This window comes from Podarcis cretensis, assembly GCF_951804945.1.
Source record: "Podarcis cretensis genome assembly, chromosome: 5".
Lineage (NCBI taxonomy): Eukaryota > Metazoa > Chordata > Lepidosauria > Squamata > Lacertidae > Podarcis > Podarcis cretensis.
In genome coordinates this window covers 76,148,515-76,169,974 of record NC_137174.1, presented here as the reverse complement: position 1 = coordinate 76,169,974, position 21,460 = coordinate 76,148,515, and the positions used below count along the sequence as shown (strand labels likewise).

The window sequence follows — 21,460 nt, the reverse complement described above, 5'->3', positions numbered from 1 at the left end:
AACCACACGACCAAATGGAGGAAAAGTCTATCAATGGTTACTAGCCACAATGACTATGTCCTTCCTTCAGCATCAGAGGTGGCATCCCTCTGAATACAAGTTGCTGAGAATAACAAGTGAGGAGAGTGTTGTTGCACTCAGATCCTGTTTGCAGGCATCCCATAGGCATCTGGTTTGCCACTGTAAGAACAGGATTCTGGAGAAAATGGGTCTTTGGCCTTCTTGTGTTCACAGCTGCCCAGCCTCCAGGGAAAGTATTGCTGACAAGCTCAGGTGACCTAGGTTTGTGACCTCACTCAGGGCTTGAGTCATTGACCATTCCATTCCTGATCATTCCAACCCCTGGCGCCAGGTCTGATTTGCTGGGTATTCTGTGTGGAATAAAAGTAAATGGACAATTGATAAATTGCCCTGGAAACTCTAGAAGCTCTGACAAAGCCATTTTCAGATTGCAACCCTCCCAGGCCATTACAGAAGATGGAAAACAAAGCTTGCAAAAAGTTTCCCTTATCTAAAACTCATTACTATAGGATATAGGATTTAAACATTTGCTCTCGCTCTCTCTTTTTCCTGCCTTGCCATTTGAAATCTATGGTTAAATTATTGTCATGACCTAGTTCTTCATTTCAGTTAATTGCTAACATAAATAGTGAATTAGCTACTGAGAAAATTTGCAGTAAACTGTTAATTGTTATTTTAAAGATTTTCTGCTTTATGTTTTGCAAAAACTCCTGATTTCAGTGCCAAAGAAGAGCAAGGCAGACTTTTTCTCCCCGTGATGAACTACCCAGGACTTGCTGCACAAGCAGTGTGTGTGACTTGTGTAGTTGAAATGCAGCTGAAGGAGAGTCAGCATAGCAGTGCCGCATCTTTAGCTATTACTGGGCTAACTGCAGTATCTCTGCAAACAGGCTCACATCAGTGGAGTTACTGTGTGGGTACCAGCTGTAGCAAGACACATCAGACAAACCAAAATTCAAGGTGAGTCACAAAAGCAAATGTCACGTTTTTGGTACATTGATGTTTTTGACAGAAAGATGAGGATTAGATGCAGAGGGAGGGGAGGTTGTTTAAGATCTCTAGGAATAAAAGAAAGAAGCTTCCAACTTGCATGTTGATTCTTAGATTCAGTTCATACTCTGCATTTTCAGCAGCAGAGAAGCCTTTAAAATGAGATGACTATAATGTGGCATATGGGTAGGTGATGCCTCTTGAGCTGATCTTATATCTTTATTTACTTGACTCAAATATTAGTGGATGCATTCCTTCTTCCCCGTGTCCTGGAAAGCCAGAGAGTTGTGTTTCCAGATAGTGGTTGGTCTCACTGATGTTCACATCTGCCTGCCCAAAACATTCATGATCAGGCCTTGTGAAGCAGGGTAAGTGGGGTGTTGGTTGCTAGGCCTGCAGATCGATATGAATGGAAGCTGGGGATTGGAGCATTTCTTGCTGATATAATAATAATAATAATAATAATAATAATAATAATAATAATAATTTTTTATTTATACCCCGCCCTGTGGGATATGACTTAGGAATTGATGGCACTCTAAAGCAGAGTTGTTAGGGGGAAGGAAGAACTGAGGAGGTCCTCTCCCAAGCATAAGACTATATATTTTCTAAACAGATACTCCTCTCAGTTTTCAATTTTTCTTTGGTATTGGCAAGGCAAATTGTGAACTGACAGCAAAGCTTTGTTAACTGGTCTGAACAAACCCCAGTTTGCCAAGTTTGGACATGACAGCAAACTATGGGTGGAATGAAATGTCAGACTAATACAGTTGTCCCACCAATGCAAGTGTTTCTGCTTGCCAGATGGAACAACCTGCCTTCTCCTCCCTATGCATGCCATTCTGGAGTTCTCCCAGCCCTCCAGAGCAGAACTGTGGGGGTGCAGGGGGCACATGAGGAGACAAAGCACCACAGCACTAGCAAGAATCCTTGCACTAACCCCATGTGTTAGCTGAATCTGGCCCTATGATTCTTACAAAACAGAAATGGTGAGCTAAAAAAACTTCCATGAGGAGGATGGGTGGTGTGGCTTCCCCAAAATGGCTTCATGGGCCAAATTGGGAGGCCTAGCAGGCCAAGTTTAGCCTGTGGGCCAGAGGTTCCCCATCCATGGTCCAGGCCAACAGCATTTCCTCTTGCCAGCATTCATGCCTGTGGCAGAGAGGTTCATCCAGAAGCCCTGCATCCCTGGCACCAAGGAGCAAACTCCTCCCATCAGTTCACTAAGATCTGAGGCATTGTTCCCATCTGTGAAGTTTGTGTCATTTTTGGCCTGCCCTCTCTCTAGAGGTAGCTGTTGCCCTTGAAAGCTGCATCATTATTGTCATCACACAGAGCTTCTTGGATTGTTTTTGCCTTAGGTATTTTCCCCAGCATATCACCTTCATGATTTACAAAATAACTAAGTGCACGGTTCTGTTATATTCCACAGATTTCAGAGGGACACTGTTATTTGAATGGTCCAGACCATTTAAATTAATCAAATAACAAAATAACTGATCTGTCTGTAATCAGTTTCATGAACAATGGCAAGTCATTGGCCACTAGTTCTAGCTTACTAAATATGATAATATTTGGCATGACTATAAAAGTAAATTCTGGGGAAACTGACATTATTGTCAATAAAAATAATTATCTTCCACAAAAGAAAATTCAAGTAGGTTTTGAGGGGGGCTTTTTAAATAGAAGAAATATTGTAATTTTATACCGTCATATTTTCTTGCAGAATATAATGATTTAAAGTATTTCCCCCTGTTTATTATTGTTAATAATTATCAAATGATATAATAATAATAAAAAAACCAAAAAAAAAAAAAAACCAAACTGCAACACACACACACCAGCAATGTTTGGCTTGTCATTCATCAAAATCAATGCAATTAACTACTAGGGTAACAAAGTGTATAGAAATTAGTTATATTATTTTGTGTGTGCAAGTACAAATTGACCAAACTGCCGTTACTGTAAGAAGAGAATTTGCTTTAGCGGATAAACATCCTGTGCACATTGTTCCAGTATGGAGGACTATGTGCTATGTATTAATCTCATGCTGCTTCTACTGTTCATAAGGAGCATGGGGAAAAACCAGCAGGAGATAAAAAGAGACGTGGCATTCTTTGATGACCATGAGAAAGACCTGAGGAAAAGGAAAAGGTTCTTACACAGGGCAGCCAAGGATTTCCAGTCTGGTCAATCCAAAGGCCTATCTGATTCACCAAAGTCCTATTTAGCCAAATATTTTGTCTCCAATGCTACCAATCCTGATTGCTCTGGAAAGTCCACAAGCAAGGCATGATGGCAATAGCCTTTTCTTGTTCCAAACATGTCTTTCTTTGAACACAGCCATTCCATTTAACTACCATGCCAGATAGCCCTTGTCTGCTCTGTCCTCTGTGATGCTGGCTACTTTTATGTTTAGAAAGGATATTAATCTCATAGCCGTAATAACCTTTCTCCCCGAGTGAATTCCATAAATGAATTGTGTATCCTGTGCAGAACTATGTGGGAACATACCCAGAAAACTGCCTTGTAGATAGTCAGATAATTTGTTTACCCAGCCCTTGTCTAACTGACAGCAGCTCTCTGGGACTTCAGTCAGAGATCTTCCCCATCACCTGCTACCTGAATCACAGAATCATAGAAGTGTAGAGTTGGAAGGGACAACAAGGATCATCTAGTCCAACCTCCTACAATGCAGGAATCTTTTGCCCAATGTGGGTCTTAAACCCACAAAGCTGAACCTACAATCTCTGGCTCTACCTGAAGATGCCAGGGGTTAAATATGGGACCTTCTGCATGCTCACCAACTGAGCAATGGTCACTTCACTCATTCATTCATTTTATTTGTACAGTGGTACCTCGGATTAAGAACTTAATTCATTCTGGAGGTCTGTTCTTAACCTGAAACTGTTCTTAACCTGAAGCACCACTTTAGCTAATGGGGCCTCCTGCTGCTGCCGCGCTGCCAGAGGACGATTTCTGTTCTCATCCTGAAGCAAAGTTCTTAACCTGAGGTAATATTTCTGCATTAGTGCAGTCCGTAACCTGAAGCGTATGTAACCCGAGGTACCACTGTATGTCACTTTCCCACCAAAAAAAAGAAAGAAAAAGAAACATTTGCAAAGTGGGCTTATAACAAGGAAACACAGATGCATTTCAAACAAACATTATACAATTTCATAATAACAGCAAAACCAAAATATAATAGCATAAAGCCCACATTTCAATACCGTAAGTTTAACATGCATCATCCAATGACAAAAATTACAAGGGAGCTTCACAGTTTCACCTTAATCCTAGAAACACCCCTCCAACAATGTTGCTCACAGTCTCTCGCCTGCAGTAGCTTCTTATAACGCTTCCAAGGGCAAAGGGTGGGGTAGCTAAAACATCCCTCCCATGATGTTGTAGCTACATGCAAAGCAGACGTTCTTCCCATTGTACTTCCTGTGCTCTTGCTCACATGAAAAACAGCATGCTTTATCATTAACAGAGTCCCATTATGGGACCTGGAATCCTTTCCTATTAATACAACCATGAGCACAGAGGTAGAACCTAGTGATCAGTCACAAATGCATAGAAATCTGCCACTTGGATATTGCTTGGCTTGTGGGCGTCATGGTTTTTACATCGGAGAACTATTCCACATCCTCTGTTGCTTTTTCAGGATCAAGCCTAAAGGTAAAGGGACCCCTGACCATTAGGTCCAGTCGCAGACAACTCTGGGGTTGCGGCGCTCATCTTGCTGTATTGGCCGAGGGAGCCGGCGTACAGCTTCCGGGTCATGTGACCAGCATGACTAAGCCGCTTCTGGTGAACCAGTGCAGTGCATGGAAACTCCACTTCCCTTCCCACTGGAGTGGTACCTATTTATCTACTTGCACTTTGACATGCTTTCAAACTGCTAGGTTGGCAGGAGCAGGGACCGAGCAACGGGAGCTCACCCCATCCTGGAGATTCGAACTGCCGACCTTCTGATCGGCAAGCCCTAGGCTTGGTGGTTGAACCCACAGCGCCACCCCTGTCCCTTTTAAGATCAAGCCTAGTATGGTGGTAATGTGAGCATTAAGGAAGAAAATAAGCACATTTTGTAGGAAAGAATGAGCATCCGGTGCTTCAAATTTTGCTTACTAAAATAATGCAAAAATATGCAAAAGCTAAATTCTTATTACTCATTTCCATGCTGGCTTTCATTTTTACATTATTTTTTTTGCTGGAAAAAAAGAAACCAGGTTTCCAAACAATCAAATGAACATTAGCCACGAATGATAACAAATCATATTGACACTTCAAGAGCAAATCACTCCATTAGTAAAACATGTTTGAACTGCAAATTTTGTAGATATAAGTATTCTGTGTCAGTGGTGAATGGTTTGATAGCTGAAAGGCCTTAGCAACAAAGCTTACCAAACTTACTGATGTTCCTTGAATTATAATAATGAAACTAAGGTCGGATTTTGAACTGAGTGTTTTTGTTAAGCCTATACAAGTTCATATACAACTTCTTGTTTGATGAAGCCACTTTATCAAAGTCACCGTGATTTTATTCCATGGATGGCATTGCATTGTGCAGGAAGTGAAGTTCTGGGGCATTTTCCTCATTTGAGAATTTTCTTCATAAAGAACTTCCATTTTAAAAAAAGAACTCTTGCTTTATACAACTTCCTTAACTCAGCTGCATAACTACAATGATTCCATCTGAGATATGCTGATATCCTTCCTAATCTGCAGTATACATTCTAGCTCTCTTACTCCAATAAATCATAGAATTGTAGAGTTGAAAGGGACCCCAAGGGTAATCTAGTCCAGCCCCTTGCAATGTAGGAATCACAACTAAATAATCACTGACAGATGGCCACCTGATAAAAGCCTCAAATGAAAGAGAGTTCACCACTTACCAAGGTAGTCTGCTCCATGATTGTACAGCTCTGTCTCAGCCAGCATGGCCAATGGTCAAGGGTGATGGAGGTTGCAATCCAACAGAAAGGCTGAAAGTTTCTAGCTAATCTTCTGTTACTAAAGCTTCAGTTAAATGATATTGAAACATCTTGGAATGGGTTGACGTGGGTCAGCAACAGAGTCCTTGAATCCCCATGACGGGGTGAGCTCCCATTGCTCTGTCCCAGCTCCTGCCAACCTAGCAGTTCGAAAGCATGCCATTGCAAGTAAATAAATAGGTACCACTCCGGTGGGAAGGTAAATGGCATTTCTGTGCACTCTGGTTTCTGTCACAGTGTTCCGTTCCATATTTTTGCACAGTACGTCCTTGAGATCAAGGAGCAAGTTTTAATCTATATTGTGACACAACTGGGTGCCATTTTGAATCATGATGGTAGCAGGAACATTTCAAAACTGCACTGATTTTGTTTATTTGTTTCTTTCTTAGAATGGTGAATAATAATAATAAAGGAATGTGCCACCCTGTTATCCTAAGCTAGCGGGCATCTTGTGCCAATGAGTTCAGTAGGTTAAATAAATTACGCACTGGACTGGGTAAAAGATGAATTCCATACTATTTTATGAATAAACAGGAAGAGGGGAGAGCAATATGAGCTTGCCATATCATCTGCAATGGGACTTCAGTTTAGATATAATGACCTTGAAAGGGAACTAAAGGTACAAAGAGATATGAGGATAGATAACTATGAATGATAATTACTATGGCTTTCAGTCTGCCAGGTATTACATGACAGCCTTTTCCTGCGTTGCCCTTTTTGTGGTCACTTAACAGTTGTGAATCATGCCTGTGTGATTCACACAGATACGATACAATCTCCATGGCAACTTGGTCACTTGAGTTAGAAATACGAGCTGGCACAACTCAAGGTTACTCTCTCCCAATGCTTTTAGAGCTACCATTAGCTTTTTGATTTGGTCTCTATTGTGAAGCCAGATCTCCATACTTAAATGCCATTTCCATAGCAGTTTCTTGAATTCCAGTGTGCAGGGCATTTTACCTTGGAAAACAATTTCATTCCGTAAAGGATGACAGGAGGATGAAACCTCCCATCTTGCACATATGTGCCACATGCTTCTGTACTATTGAAAACATTGTGTTTAGCTTTGGGTAGACATCAAGTCACCAACCATGCTTCTTTTGCTGATGCTCCTTCTGGAGCTAGACTACTGAGAGCTAAAAACAAACAACACACGGAATCAAAAGGTTGGTTTGAATTCCAGGCGAATAAAAGCACAGAATCGGCCAATTTAATTTCTTTATGTGCTCTGTTTATTTTTCTTGCTCCTGTGTGTGTGTGTTTGTGTGTGTGTGTGTGTGTGTGTGTATCTTGATTGCAAGCATCGTCTCCCCCTGTTGTCCATACCCATAAAATGCAGTGATCAGAAATACGAGAAAGGCAATGTGTTTCTTTGCCGTTCTTTTGTAACCTGACATGAAGTAGACAGACACCTTCTGAAGTTTGTGCATGCTGTGCTTTCCCCCCTCCCTTGCTGCAACAAGAAAAGCCTTTTCTTTTAACCTGGCTTCCTTTGAAGAAGTGAATCAGGCAGCTTCATGGCCTCTCAAGGTAAGTGATTATATATAACCCATAAAGGGATGTTTACTAAAAAAAGGGGGGGGATAAAAAAGAAACCCACCCCTAATGGTATATAGCAATCAGCCGTCTGATTAAATGGGAAAGTGACAACTCCAAGGAGTGTTAATTTCTGCTCTGACTATGCTGCAACTGAGGCGGAATAAAATTGAATGTCAGCTATAATATATAAACTTCAGAGTGCATTTCTTCACAGATGTGCGGTGTTGGTTGTATCCTTACACCGGCACCTGTCTGCTTTTGCATACATGCTATTTATTAAACAATAGGAAACATAGAAAGGTCATGCTTCCATTCAAAGTTTCACATCCTTCAAGCACACTTCACCGGAGAATTATTGCGTCAGCAAGTACTGATCATTTGGAACATGGTTGACAAAATCCCCACTAACAAGCATCTGAAGGACAATTGAGTGCAATCAGACTGAAGGGGCTAGTTCGTGCCATGTCTTCCCTTTAGTTTGAGACAGCTAACTCCTCATTAAAGGTGAAAATTGCCAGCAACTGGAAATCCTTTCAAACCGTTTCCCTTTAAAAAGAATAAAAATGAAATGTTATACTTAAAAATGAAGTCAAATTCTTCTCTCACATCTACCAGCCCGTCTCTTCAAATAGCACAGGTGTTAAAAAATTTGGCAAGAGGGTTCTCTGGAAGTACTAACAAGATCACACGCCAAAAAATTATACATGAAATGCTATTTTAATATGGATAGTTTTAATTTCTGGGTAATTTTTATGGCACTTCTTGGCATATGCAATTAAGTAGATTGTAATCTTGGGGTGTGTGGATGTAGGTACTTTCTGATGCAGTAAAAAAGGTCAGTTGTCCCATCTGTAAAATGGGAGGGGGGAATGCATTGTTATTGTGAAGACAACAGGAAAACACTGTGCAAAATGTAATGTTCTGTTTAAATGCTATGGAGTAGAATGGTGTTTAATGGAGTTAGCAAAATCATTTGGAGCAAAGTATCCCAAAAGAAAAGGAACATAAAGCATAAATATACATCTAATCAGCAGCCAGTGGTTTAAAATATTGCAATTTATATGCACAGCACTTATCTACAGCACAGATAAGTGTGTGGAAAACTACTGGAATAGGGATCCCTTCATGTACCACCTTTGCAGATGCAAAAAATAATGTATACCACTCCTCAAATTGCCTTAGATTTCCATGAATATTTAGTGCACCTGCTGCTTGATTTTCTCTAGCTTAAGTCTGAGTGACAGGGCAGACTTCACTTTCCCCCACCAGCCCCTTCTTTAAAAATGACACCTGTACTTGGCCAATAAAACTTCACGGCATTTCAGGAAACACAAGTTTGGCCAACGACAGGATTCTGTGAGGTAAAATGATGCAGGAGAGCATATGAAATATTTATGCCCCGGTTATGCATTTTTCAAAAGCCAGATAGAAATTCAAAGGGATTCCTCCTTCTTCCTGGGGTCTCGAGCTTTTGAAGGAAAGCTGTGGCTGCAATGATAAATTAAGATCAAAATACAATTACACGATGAAACAGGCATGCTCACAATGGAAAATAATGCAAAGGGGCCTCTTCTAAACCCACAACAGCCGAAAACTGTAACTTGGTGGTTTATGTCCAAATTGTAAAAGACACATCATTGTCACACAAGGTTTCTTCAGATGGGCTACCTTCCGTCTCTAAAAAGCGAGGTGAGCATGATCAGAGAAGGCAGAGATGAAGCTTCCTCTGACATGAAAGGAGATAGAAGAGAGTTGGTCAAGCCGTGAAAATAGAATGAAGCAGGACTGGCAAAGATAAAGATCCTTTACAGGCTATGCAGGTTGTATTCGGCACCATCTGCACTATACAATTAAAACAGTATCATACCACTTTGATGACTCCCCCCAAAGAATTCTGGGAACTGTAGCATGTTCCCAGAGTTGTTAGGAAACCCCTATTTCCTCCAAGAGCTACAATCCTCATAGTGGTTTAACAGTAAACGCCAGACCCACCCAGTGTCCCTATTTTCCATGGGCAATCCCAGATTCAGAGAAGCTGTCCTGGTTTTTGATTTGACCCTTGAATGTCCCGCTTTTCATGGGAGAAATGTTAGAAGGTATGGAGTTATCCAACCCTCGAGCCAAAGGCAGTGGCGTAGCTAGCTGCTCAGGTGTCCGGGGCAGTGTGCTTGCCCTGCAGCCGGGGGCGGAGCGAGCCGCCCATGGGGGCAGGGCAAGCCAAGGCTGAGTGGAGCCTCTCTGCAGCCTCCCCCTCAGCTGTAGGGCAGCTGAGGCGGTGGGCAGACGCAAGCCCCACGCTGCTTGAAAAATCAGCGCGGAGCTGGCAGGCAGTCCGTCTGCCTCCTCCCCCTCAGGAGAGACAAGTGGCTCAGGCACGCTGCAGGCCCCGCGGTGTGCCACCCAGTACCCCCCCCATCTCACCTAGCTACACCTCTGGATTAGGCAGATTTATGGAGGAGACAGCTGTCAAAGGCTACTAGCCTTAAAGGCTGTGCTCTGCCTGCAAAGTTGGAGGCAGCAATGCTCCTGGTTTCTGGAAATCACTCAAGAGGAGAGTGCTTCTGCAGTGGCATAGGAAGGGGCATGCGGTGGGTGCGGGAGTTATTTTTTCAAAACACATATTTTTGGCATTTTGTCACTCTCCTCGGTGATTACACCCGGGGCGGTCTGTACCCACCGCACCCCCCTTCCCACGCCACTGGTTGAAGGCAGCCCTGTATAGGGAATTTTAAAAACGTTTAATGCTTTAATGCTCTAATGTTATGTTTTTTATATATGTTGGAAGCTGCCCAGAGTGGGTGGCACAAGCCAGTCAGATGGGTGGAGTATAAATAGAATGATGATGATAATGGAATAGGACATCCCTATTTTCATTGGAGAAATGCTGGATGGTATGCAATGCCTTTTCCCAGGGAACACTGGGATTCCCAGGATTCTTTGCCTGCCTTTGACTAGTAGGGCAGAAGGCAGAGAGGCCAAAGGCAGATGGAGCAAGAGCAAATGACAGGCAGAGTCAAATAATTTTTGGTTTTGTCCGCATCCTCTTCCTTGCTAAGTTCAACGAGGGCAACAGTGAGACTAAGGAGAAGGAAGTTGACTGCTGGTAGTACTGTACATCCTGGAGTGGATGTAAGTAAGAAGGCAGGCAGTTGGGGGTTGGCTGAGGTTTGCAGAGCTGTGCCCCTTTCACCCTAATGGACCAGTCTGCATGATTGACCATGCTTCCTGCTTCAGACTTTTCAGCAACAAAGCTACAATGCAGCGTGAGGTGAACTGAAGATGTCACAGAGGGCGTGTGACCAGCGGATGTGAGACTCACATGATGGAGGTGGAATGTCTCAATCAGGCTGCTGTTATTGACCAAACTAGGACCTATTTTCATTAAAAACTTTTATAATGTTTTCATGCAGCTATTTCAGGCCAAATTCAGAAACCAATGCAAGATCCTCTTCCCGGTTCTCCAGAGCCTCCAGCTCAAACAAAGACTTCAGAAACTACCGCTGTCTGGAAACAAGCCCAGCCTCCTGCCAGTTTGCCTCCTGGTCTGGAATACCTCAGCCAGGTCCTGTTCCACTTCCAACTACTGTAACTGTAAAATTATATATTAGATGTGTTTGAAGGGCCCCCGTTTAGATTTACTTCCACCTTTCCAAAATGATCTGTTGTGCCTTTATCTTTTTGTGCTTCCGTAAAATGCAGTAACAGATTATAATAATTTTCACTTTGGGATTCCCTGAGATGATCTGTCTTCCCTTGAATTTACTCCACATTTCACTCCAGATCTGCTCAAAACATTTTTTCTCTCTCCTCAGAAGCATAGCAATTCCAGATGGTGCATTTCCCCCCCTTTGGGGTAGTTATGAATTACCTTTGCAAGTGCCTCAGGGATGCCACACATCAACACAGCATGAACACTGTGTTGGCCGGTGTTGCTTCCTCCACTGGGGATGGAGTGGTGGTTTTGCTATTGGACAATTCCATCCTCTGCTTGACCTTTCCTCTGCAGTAGGTAACTAAACACGTGCTCTCATTTCTTGGTTTGATGAAGTGTCGTAGGTAGGTTGCGCAGATGCATGCAAAATTTTTGTTTTATTTCTTTTCTGAAATACGACTTTTTCTAGAGTTGCCAAATCAGGGACAGAGGAACTGTGGCTCTCCAGATTCCCATCTGCTGAAGCCAGCACAACCAGTGGTCAGGTATGATGGGAAATAAGAACTGATGGGAATTATCCATCAATGTCTGGAGGGGCACAGATTCCCTATCCCTCTCCCCACCTCACAAACACCCCAAGACCTGGATTGCTCTTGAAGCTTGTCTGCAAGCCTTCTGCAATCCACCTGCAGACTTTTGAGGTATAGATTGTGCCCTGCTTTTTCTCTCTCCCCAATTTTGCTGAACAGCAAGTCTGATGAAGAACTCTGAATAAATTGAAAGCTCTTGGTTGATCTAATAAAGATATTACTATCCCGTAAATTTTGGGTTTCGCCCCTCCCATAATGAACCAACACCACTACCTACATTTGTGTTTTTTTGCTTGTTGTTTTGAGTTGAGCAAATGTTTAGGGAACCATCTTTCTTAGATATTTTGCTGTTGTCTAGCTAGTCTTGCAAAGGACCCACTTATTCCATCTGATATTCTGCTGCAGGCTCAGATTTGTAGAATGAAAGAAGTCAGCTTTGAGGTTTTCTGAAAAGCAAAACTTTTGATTTCTAGCTGGACCCTAACTCTGGTGAAATCAAATCTAAATTACGGAGCCTTAGAACTCCTGTCACACCATCACTGTACTTAGATCTGAGGCTTCTTGCCTGGAAATATCATATGTGATCAAACACTTCCAAATACTCCATGAAAATTGTTAATAGAAAGCCTGTTCGACAACAAGGGCAAGAGCTGCTTCAGAGAGCAAATTTTTAGAATTGCAATTGGAGGTTGCCCCAATTTTTCTCCTGCCTTTTCTGTATCATAAAACGGGGTGAACCTAGAGACAACAAAAGGCACAAACTTGCATCTTGTCAAAAGTGCTTGTGCCAAGGGCATTACTGGAAAAGGAATTGCTATTCTTTGTAACCATGTGTTTGATTCTGATGTGGTTCTGATGTGGACATACAGTGGTACCTTGGGTTAAGAACTGAATTCGTTCCAGAGGCCCGTTCTTAACCTAAAACTGCTCCCGCTGCTGCCGCATGATTTCTGTTCTCATCCTGAAGCAAAGTGCTTAACCCAAGGTACTATTTCTGGGTTAGCAGAGTCTGTAACCTGAAGTGACTGTAACCTGAAGCATATGTAACCCGAGGTACCACTGTACATCAAATTCCTTACTTTTGTGGTGTTGTTTTTTCAATGCTCATATGTCCCATATGTGGTTAGAATGGGATAGAATTGAGTTCCCTACTTCTCAGACTGCACTGAGGAATAACTTCAGGTCTTAAGGCAGGAGTAGGGAACATGCTTCAGCCTGAAGACCACATTCCCTTCTGGGCAACATTACTGGAGTCAAGTGCCAATGGTGGGCGGGGTGAGAGGCAAAAGTATATTTTAATTAGACAAGGAATGTAAATTTTCAAAGCACTTTTTGAAGGAACAGCTTGCTGGATCATCCCAGTGGCCCATCTAATCCAACACCCTACTCTCGCAATGACCAGCAAGCAGGACAAAAGCATACATTCTAACTTTTTCCAATGCGAAACCAGGACTTGCGTCTTCTGGGACGTGCTCCAGGGTGAATCATGTAGACATGTGCCTCGCTCCTGCCCTGAAAAACTGCTTTTTGGGGTGCAAGAATTTGCACAGCACCCACAAATGCCCATTTGTGTATTGGGCGCCACACAAGATCGTGGTTCCAACAAAGCACTTTTAAAAGGGTGAGAGTGTCGCGCAAGAGAGTGTGAGATCATGGCACCCAAGACAGCCGCTAAGATCCTGGGATGTCTCATTTTTCCCCAGGGGACTTGGGAAATATGCATAAGTGGAAGAGCACTCTGCCCACCTGCTATTTCCAGAAGGTGGCATCCAGGGTTGCCGCTGGCACAGGAGGCAGAACATAGGCATCATGGACAATAGCCTTGTCCTTCCTGAATTTATATAATCCTTTTAAAAAAGCCATTCAAGATGGTGGCCATCACTGCCACTTTTGGGGAGCAAATTCCATAGCACATGAAGAAGTGCTTTGTTTTATCTGTCCGGAATGTTTCAACATTCAGCTTCATAGGATGCCCATGAGTTGTAGTGTTATGAGGGAAGGAGAAAAACTCTACCCACTATCTCCATGAGAGGCATAGGATGCCCTGCTTCCATGTGAACGTGCCTGGACTTTAGGATTGGCCTCAGGGGTGCTGCTCCAGGTCAGTTCGCTCCAGTTGCAGCCTCTCTGTGCTCCATAGCTGTGGTGCATTCTCCATGCCGTGTATAATTTTATAAACTTCTATCATGTCCCCTCTTACTCTCCTTTCATCTAAACTAAGAATATCCCAATTGACCATCCTTTCCTGGTAGGGGAGTTATTCCATTTCCTTGATCATATTAGCATTTATTTGTTTAATAAAAAAAAATGTGTACAGTAGGCCAGTTTACACACACACACACACACACACACACACACACACACACACACCTCTGTTCTCCACCCCGGCTTGAGCAAACTGTAATATTACCCTAAAAGCACTTTCAGCCCAAATTTAAAAGCAGAAACCCAACATGAGGGATATTGAGTTTAGCAACACTGCTGCCATATGTAGATTTTATTATGGTTTTACACTGCTGATGTATGTACTGGTTATACTCATTTGCTTTTGTTGTGACTGTTTAGGTTTTGCTTGTCTTTTAATTTTGTTGGGGTTTTTTAAATTAAATACATAAAGGTATTAACAGCCCAGGGGACATACTGTAGTTTAATTGGGTGCTGTATAAATGCCAGATACAAATAAATACTATACTATACTGCATCTAGTATTTTAGGCAACACACTATTATTTATTAGTGTTTGATGCTGTTGAGTATGAAAATCTCCAGATATTTTCAATGTTCCACAATTCTCATGTTTTCTTATTTATTTTCATTTCTGAACAGTTGGACCAGATCATTATTCACCAGCAAGTGGAGCTTCTCCAAGGTACTGAACATTCCAGCTCAGCCCTTGTTAGAGATGCCAGATCCATTTACTTCTAACCCATATCACTTTTGCTTATGTTGACCCATCCACCTGGTCCCTCATTTTTGCACCTAGATGCAATGTCTATTTCTACCTCTATAAAAACCGCATGTAACAATATTTTTGAAGACATTCTCTCTCAAAACAACACACCTTATAAAACGTATTTTCTGTTGTTGTTGTTTTTAAAAAATAAAAATAAAAATCTAATCCAGAAGGAATTAGCCTTGGATCAAATTCAAATGAATCACAACGGTCATCAAAAATATCTCTTTTTTAGGCTAAATGCATTTCTACCTGTTTGGCTTTATTTAGTTATACTTGGGACAGAGACCTGCAGCAAATATGAGATTAAAAACCACCTGGGACAAAGAGTTTACTTTGCAGTGGAAGAAAATGGTTGCTTTGATCGTAACTTCTGCTCGCCGCTGAGGTCTTTTACCATAAGGATTACAGACAACACAGGTCAAGAGGTGATCACAGTGAACAGACCTTTAAGGTGTAATAGCTGCTGCTTTCCATGTTACCTGCAAAAGGTTGGTTAATCCTAGTAGCAACCCCTTTTATCAGTTTGCACGTTTCCTTTACATCTGTATGCGCATTCTGATGGCGACAGTTTAGAACTGCGCCTGAGTGTGCATTCATCTGAAAGACGGAATGCGCTTCAGAATAAGCACCCCATTTATTCCCTTTATATTGCATTTGCCCTTCTTTAAAGGAATCCTGCAGAAGGGGGATCGTGCACAGGGAATGGGTGCATGAGATTGTGCTTTTACTGAGTGTGCTTTTTTCTTCCTCCATGGTCTTTCAGACTGAGAAGGGGCAGCCTCACTTGCAGTTTCCAGGTTCCTTTGGTGTTGGTGACAGGATTCATGTCCAAACTAGGCATAGCTTCAATTGCATAGCTAGGAAGCACACCAATATTTATTCCTTCCTTTAATTATGGGCATGGGGAGGGGTGATTTGCATTGGGACCAGAGCAGGGGGCTGGGAGAGCTAACCCAGGGGTAGCCATCCCCGGGATAGCCAGATATTGCTGGACTAAGCTCCCACAATCCCTGAGTATTGGCCATGCTGGCAGAGGCTTATGGGAGTTGTAGTCCAACAACATCTATAGGGCACCATATTGGTTGCCCCTGCGCTAATAATAACAATAATAATTTATTATTTGTACCCCGCCCATCTGGCTGGGCCTCCCCAGCCACTCTGGGCGGCCTCCACAGAAACCAAAAATACAGTGAAATATCACAGATTAAAAACTTCCCTGAACAGGGCTGCCTTAAGATGTCTTCTGAATGTCAGGTAGTTATTTATCGCTTTGACATCTGATGGGAGGGCGCTCCACAGGGCGGGCGCCACTACCGAGAAGGCCCTCTGCCTGGTTCCCTGTAGCTTTGCTTCTCGCAATGAGGGAACCCATCAAATGTCATTTTCTTAAAACCTTCAGCAATTATCTTCGAAAGCCACTGGTTAGATTAACTTCTTATTTTCACTGTCCAATAGTTAGAAGTTCAGTCTCCTCCTGGGACTACAGTTGGCTACGTGGTGCAGAAATGGGACCCTCTCCTGCCCAAGTTCACTATCAGGAATGAAAGCAATGAAGATGTGTTGAAGATAATTGGCCCTTGTGCAACATGCGGTTGTTTTGGAGATGTTGACTTTGAGGTACTTTTGATAACATTGTGATTTGTGTGTGTTTTCAGTTTGCAAAATACTGGGAGAGGTGGAATGAATTAAAATGACAGCCCTCACTAAACCAATTTATTTGTCTTGTGTGCTGCATTTTCAGAGGGAGGGGAAAATGTCCACGTCAAAATAATGTAATTTATTTATTTAATGATTTTCTAGTCCACCTTTTAGGAGTATAAAAGCAGTTCACAAAAGTCAGTAAGACTTCAGTCCTGTGCCTGAGCCCCACTGAACTCTGAATGTGCTGTAAGACACATATTTCAAAAAAGCATTAAAAATAAGACCAGTAAATTAAGTACTAAAGCAGCAGCAATTAAAATCATGAAAGCTATCAATCAAGTGCCAAGCAGAACAAAAACACGTTTAAAATCTGCTATAAAGCTATCTATGAGGTTTGCTTTTTTTAATGTTCACATTTTCAAAATATTTAAACTAAGCTGACTGCAGTTTGCAGCCTCTGAATGTCACTTAAATTATTGGCTTGTGCTTCACTCCCTTATATGCCTTGTTTTCTACTGCTTCCATAAGCGGCTCTTGCAGGAGGGGATGTATGGGGGGTGGTTGTGGTGACAACTGCATAAGGGTTCCATGGTATTCACACCACAAATGCATTACATGATCAGTGCCATCAGCTCTGTCAATAAAAAAGAATTTTGTGCATTGATTTGAAGAAAGCAGATAGAAGGAAGTTTTTCTTCCTCCCTCTCTCTCTCTCTCTCTCTCTCTCTCTCCCTCTCTCTCTCTAGAATCAATGTATTTATTGTATTAAATGGCTATGTCAGTTTCAGCCCAGATTAAAATGTGGTTTGTATTACTTGATAAGGTTTCATTGGAGATAAAATACCTATATTGAATTTAAGCCAGCTGGCAATTAAATACTAGACATTTAACTGAACTCTCCTTTTCTGATGTTCAGTTATACGCAGCTTCTCATTTCTGAAATTCATTTGCTCTCTTAAATAGCTCCAATGTCATAGTTAACCACCACTTAATCCCACTCACCCACACTTCCAAATATTTGAGGAATGTTCTCCATTTATTCCTTTCAGTTCTCATATGTTCTTTTCCTTTCCTGCAGGTAAAATCTCTAAACGGAATGTCAACTATTGGCAAGATTTCCAAATATTGGTCTGGATTTGTCAATAACATCTTTACCAATACAGCCAACTTTGGTATTCAGGTTCCTGTAGACCTTGACGTAAAAATCAAGGCTGTAATGATTGGTGCTTGTTTCCTCCTAGTAAGTATACCAGCAAAGGCAAAGCCCTCTCTTTCCTCAGTCCAATCCTTCTTTCTTTAAATGTCTACATTTTAGAAGCAGTCCTGTAAGACTGGGCTGAACGGATACTTGAATCTTGCACCATGCCACATTTGTTTATGATTCATCATATTCTCTACCCACACAGACAATTCTGTGTATGGCACACAACTGCATTGAAAAACAATTATTTTAATCCTATAGCCCACTGCTCCTCCCAAAGGAGCCCAGAGCAGCAAAATGCAACACATTTATTTAGATACTAAATGCATTAAAAACATCTAAAACCAGTCAAGTATCTTCCTAGCTAATCATTTCAAGGTTGCTGGGAACAGTATGTGTTAGCTATCAAAGTCTGGTTGAACAGGAATGCTCTTAAATCCCCCCTGAATGCTAGTAATGGAGACAGAGACACCTCACCAAGGAGGGCATTTCATAAATGGGGAGCCAACACCAAAAAGACCTTGTCATGAGTCAGTGCTCTCTGGGTAGTTCCCACAAGTGGCACCACCACACGCCCGGAACCTACTGAAAGCCTAAGGCGACACTCACCTGCTCTTAGTATGTCGTATAATTTGCCAAGGATTTTCATTATCTTAAATTCAGACCTTACCTCATTCTGGATAGTGTTGGGTAGTCATAGTATCTTTTGATCTAAAGAATCGTATGAGGCAGAAGCAGCTTGCTGAAGGAGGCAGAGCATCATTTGCCCTGTACCAACGCGGGTGGCACTGTGGGTTAAACAACAGAGCCTAGAGCTTCCCGATTGGAAGGTTGGCAGTTCAAATCCCCGCGATGGGGTGAGCTCCCGTTGCTCGGTCCCTGCTCCTGCCAACCTAGCAGTTCGAAACCACATCAAAGTACAATTAGATAAATACAAGTAGATAAATAAATTCTGCTCTGGCGGGAAGGTAAATGATGTTTCCGTGCACTGCTCTGGTTCACCAGAAGCGGCTTAGTCATGCTGGCCACATGACCCGGAAGCTGTACGCTGGCTCCCTTGGCCAGTAAGCGAGATAAGTGCCGCAACTCCAGAGTCGGCCACGACTGGACCTAATGGTCAGGGGTCCCTTTACCTTTAACCTCCTCATTGCCTTTGCTCTTCCTTCTGATAAGCAACCGCAGCCCACCTGCTTAGAAGCTAGCATAGTGGCTCCAGACCATTTATTAGGCAACTTCTGATGAGAACTTGCAGTTCATTGGAGTTGGTTCTCACATGCATGTTTGTACAGGTTTGCCCTAAATGTGAACCCTTCATACATGAACTCACAAGTGCCCAATCAGTGCTTGAGCTGGCAGTGGGACCATGCTAGTTAGCCATGCCTCCATGTTCCACCCCATGCTGACCCGACTTCCATTTCCATGTATTGACACAGACATCTGCCAAGGGGAGTCTTCCTGTATGTACAGGAAGGCTTCCCCTTTGTGGACATCCTGTGCTCCAATTTGGGAGGAAGGGTATAAACACATCCAACGATAAGCAAAAGCACCAGCAATATAAACCACGCTTTAATCTCAAAACCAGCATAAAAGGGATGTTGGATTCAACATAGGGATAAACAGATAGTTGCATCAGTGCGAAAATTCCCCCTTGCTCAACAGAAACAATCTCCCCCTCTTCTCCCCCTAAGTAAAGGTAAAGGTAAAGGTACCCCTGCCCGTACGGGCCAGTCTTGACAGACTCTGGGGTTGTGCGCCCATCTCACTTAAGAGGCCAGGGGCCAGCGCTGTCCGGAGACACTTCCGGGTCATGTGGCCAGCATGACATCGCTGCTCTGGCCAGAGCCAGAGCCAGAGCCGCACACGGAAACGCCGTTTACCTTCCCGCTGGTAAGCGGTCCCTATTTATCTACTTGCACCCGGAGGTGCTTTCGAACTGCTAGGTTGGCAGGCGCTGGGACCGAGCAGCGGGAGCACACCCCGCCGCAGGGATTCGAATCGCCGACCTTTCGATCGGCAAGCCCTAGGCGCTGAGGCTTTTAACCCACAGCGCCACCTGCGTCCCTCTTCTCCCCCTACACAGCCCTTAATTCTGTTTTGGGGTAATTCCCCCAACCCTCTAGAACAGATTTGGGGGCATGTGGGGGGGAGGAGAGGGAAAATTCAACTGAAATGTTGTTGAGGTTCACCCAATTTATTTATCTGACAAAATTTATAGGCTGCTTAATAAATAAATCTCTAAGCAAGTTACATAAAATGTAGATATAGGCCAGCAAACGTCTCTCATGTATACTCCATGAAACATTAAAAGGCTTAGATAAAAGACATGCTTTTAAAACGTTGCTTTAAAAAAAGGTAAAGGACTCTTGGATGGTTAAGTCCAGTCAAAGGCGACTATGGGGTTGTGGTGCTCGTCTCGCTTTAGGCTGAGGGAGCCGGCGTTTGTCCACAGACAGCTTTCTGGGTCATGTTGCTAGCATGACTAAACTGCTTCTGGTGCAAAAGAACACTGTGATGGAAGCCATAGCGCACAGAAATGCTGTTTACCTTCCCGCCACAGCGGTACCTATTTATCTACTTGCATTGGCATGCTTTTGAACTGCTAGGCTGGCAGGAACTGGGACAGAGCAACGGGAGCTCACCCTGTCATGGGGATTCAAACTGCTGACCTTCTGATCGGCAAACACAAGAGGCTAAGTGGTTTGTCCAATTGCTTTCACTGACCACTCCTGAAACAAGCCCCCTGAACTAGATCTTAAGGTACAGGGAGGACCATATGAGTACAGATGGTACCAAGCCATTCAGTGCTTTAAAGGTAAAAGCTAACTAGCATGTTACAAAAATTGTAAAGGTGCCTAATGATTCAGTTGTTAGCCTAACCCTTTAGTCCAACAAGGCAAGAAATAAAATTATCTTTATACTTTAAAGCTGTCTGATTTCTTCTGATGCAAAACTGCCTTTCCTCAGAAGAACTCCTTTAAAAAGGCTTTAATGAAACCCTACAAGTCAGCCTTTTGATATTAATTGTTGCCTTTTTGTATCTTCCTCATCATTCACAGTTTATTTATTTGTAGGACTTAATGTTCTTTGAGAACTCCTTGGATGGATTGTAACAAGGAAGATGATAGGAACAATAAAATATGCAAACTACAGTTCAGTAAGTAAGAACGAAACATAAATTGGTCGCCTTTGCTTTGAAGACTTATACATAAGACACTTTCTAATTCTTTTTCATTTTCTTCCAGCAGTCCCTTGAGCTCTGGATATTACTTTTGAACTGTACAATCCTATGTTTTGTTTTGGGGGATTTTTTGTAAGAAGAAAAAAAGCGGGGGAGGCAATGACCAATGTTTATTAAACTATAAGTTACGTAAATAATTATTTTCTCATTTTTATTGTGTAGATGATTGCTAAATATACAGTTTACAGAGTTTACTCAACATTGCTTTGGAGTATTGCAGTTCTCTTTGGACTCGTTTGATGTCTTCGCGTCAGAAAGCATGAAAGATTAGAACTAAGACTTGCAGTGCCACTGATGAAAAGTCTTTACTTACAGAGCCCTTTGAAGTTTGGGAAACGCTGGCCCCAGCTATTAGCTGAAAAGGAAAAAGCAAAAGAACGAGGTTTATTATTATATCACAAGAAGCTTTCAGATTTAGAGTTCAATTAATAGTAACTAACAGAGACATCATCCACTGGGGAAGCTAAAGAGAGATGTCTGAAGGGACGCTTGTGGGTGATGGTGTTAATTGTTCAGATTTAAGAGGTACTTAAACAACATAGTTAAAATTTATGGGCTCACTGATGGCAATTGTCTGTTTCCTGCAACAGGTGATGTATCAGAACATACCAAGCCAAATCCTTTGAAATGCATATG

The 21,460-nt window shown here is 42.5% G+C and overlaps 1 protein-coding gene across 2 annotated transcripts; it reads left to right on the top strand.

Moving 5' to 3' along the window:
• Positions 1–352: 352 nt before the first annotated feature.
• On the top strand, positions 353–20,961 carry PLSCR5 (phospholipid scramblase family member 5). 2 transcript variants are annotated; one of them, XM_079978236.1, is made up of 10 exons: positions 353–386; positions 742–981; positions 7,507–7,538; positions 10,958–11,109; positions 14,615–14,657; positions 15,012–15,232; positions 16,200–16,361; positions 17,464–17,625; positions 20,658–20,740; positions 20,829–20,961. In XM_079978236.1, exons 2-9 carry the CDS (start codon positions 779–781, stop codon positions 20,694–20,696), a joined length of 1,014 nt encoding a protein of 337 aa, XP_079834362.1. In that variant the 5' UTR covers positions 353–386; positions 742–778; the 3' UTR covers positions 20,697–20,740; positions 20,829–20,961. The 2 variants fall into 2 exon arrangements, with proteins under 2 accessions (XP_079834362.1, XP_079834363.1); XM_079978237.1 differs by lacking the exon at positions 353–386 and having other exon boundaries at positions 909–981; positions 7,472–7,538.
• Positions 20,962–21,460: the final 499 nt, after the last annotated feature.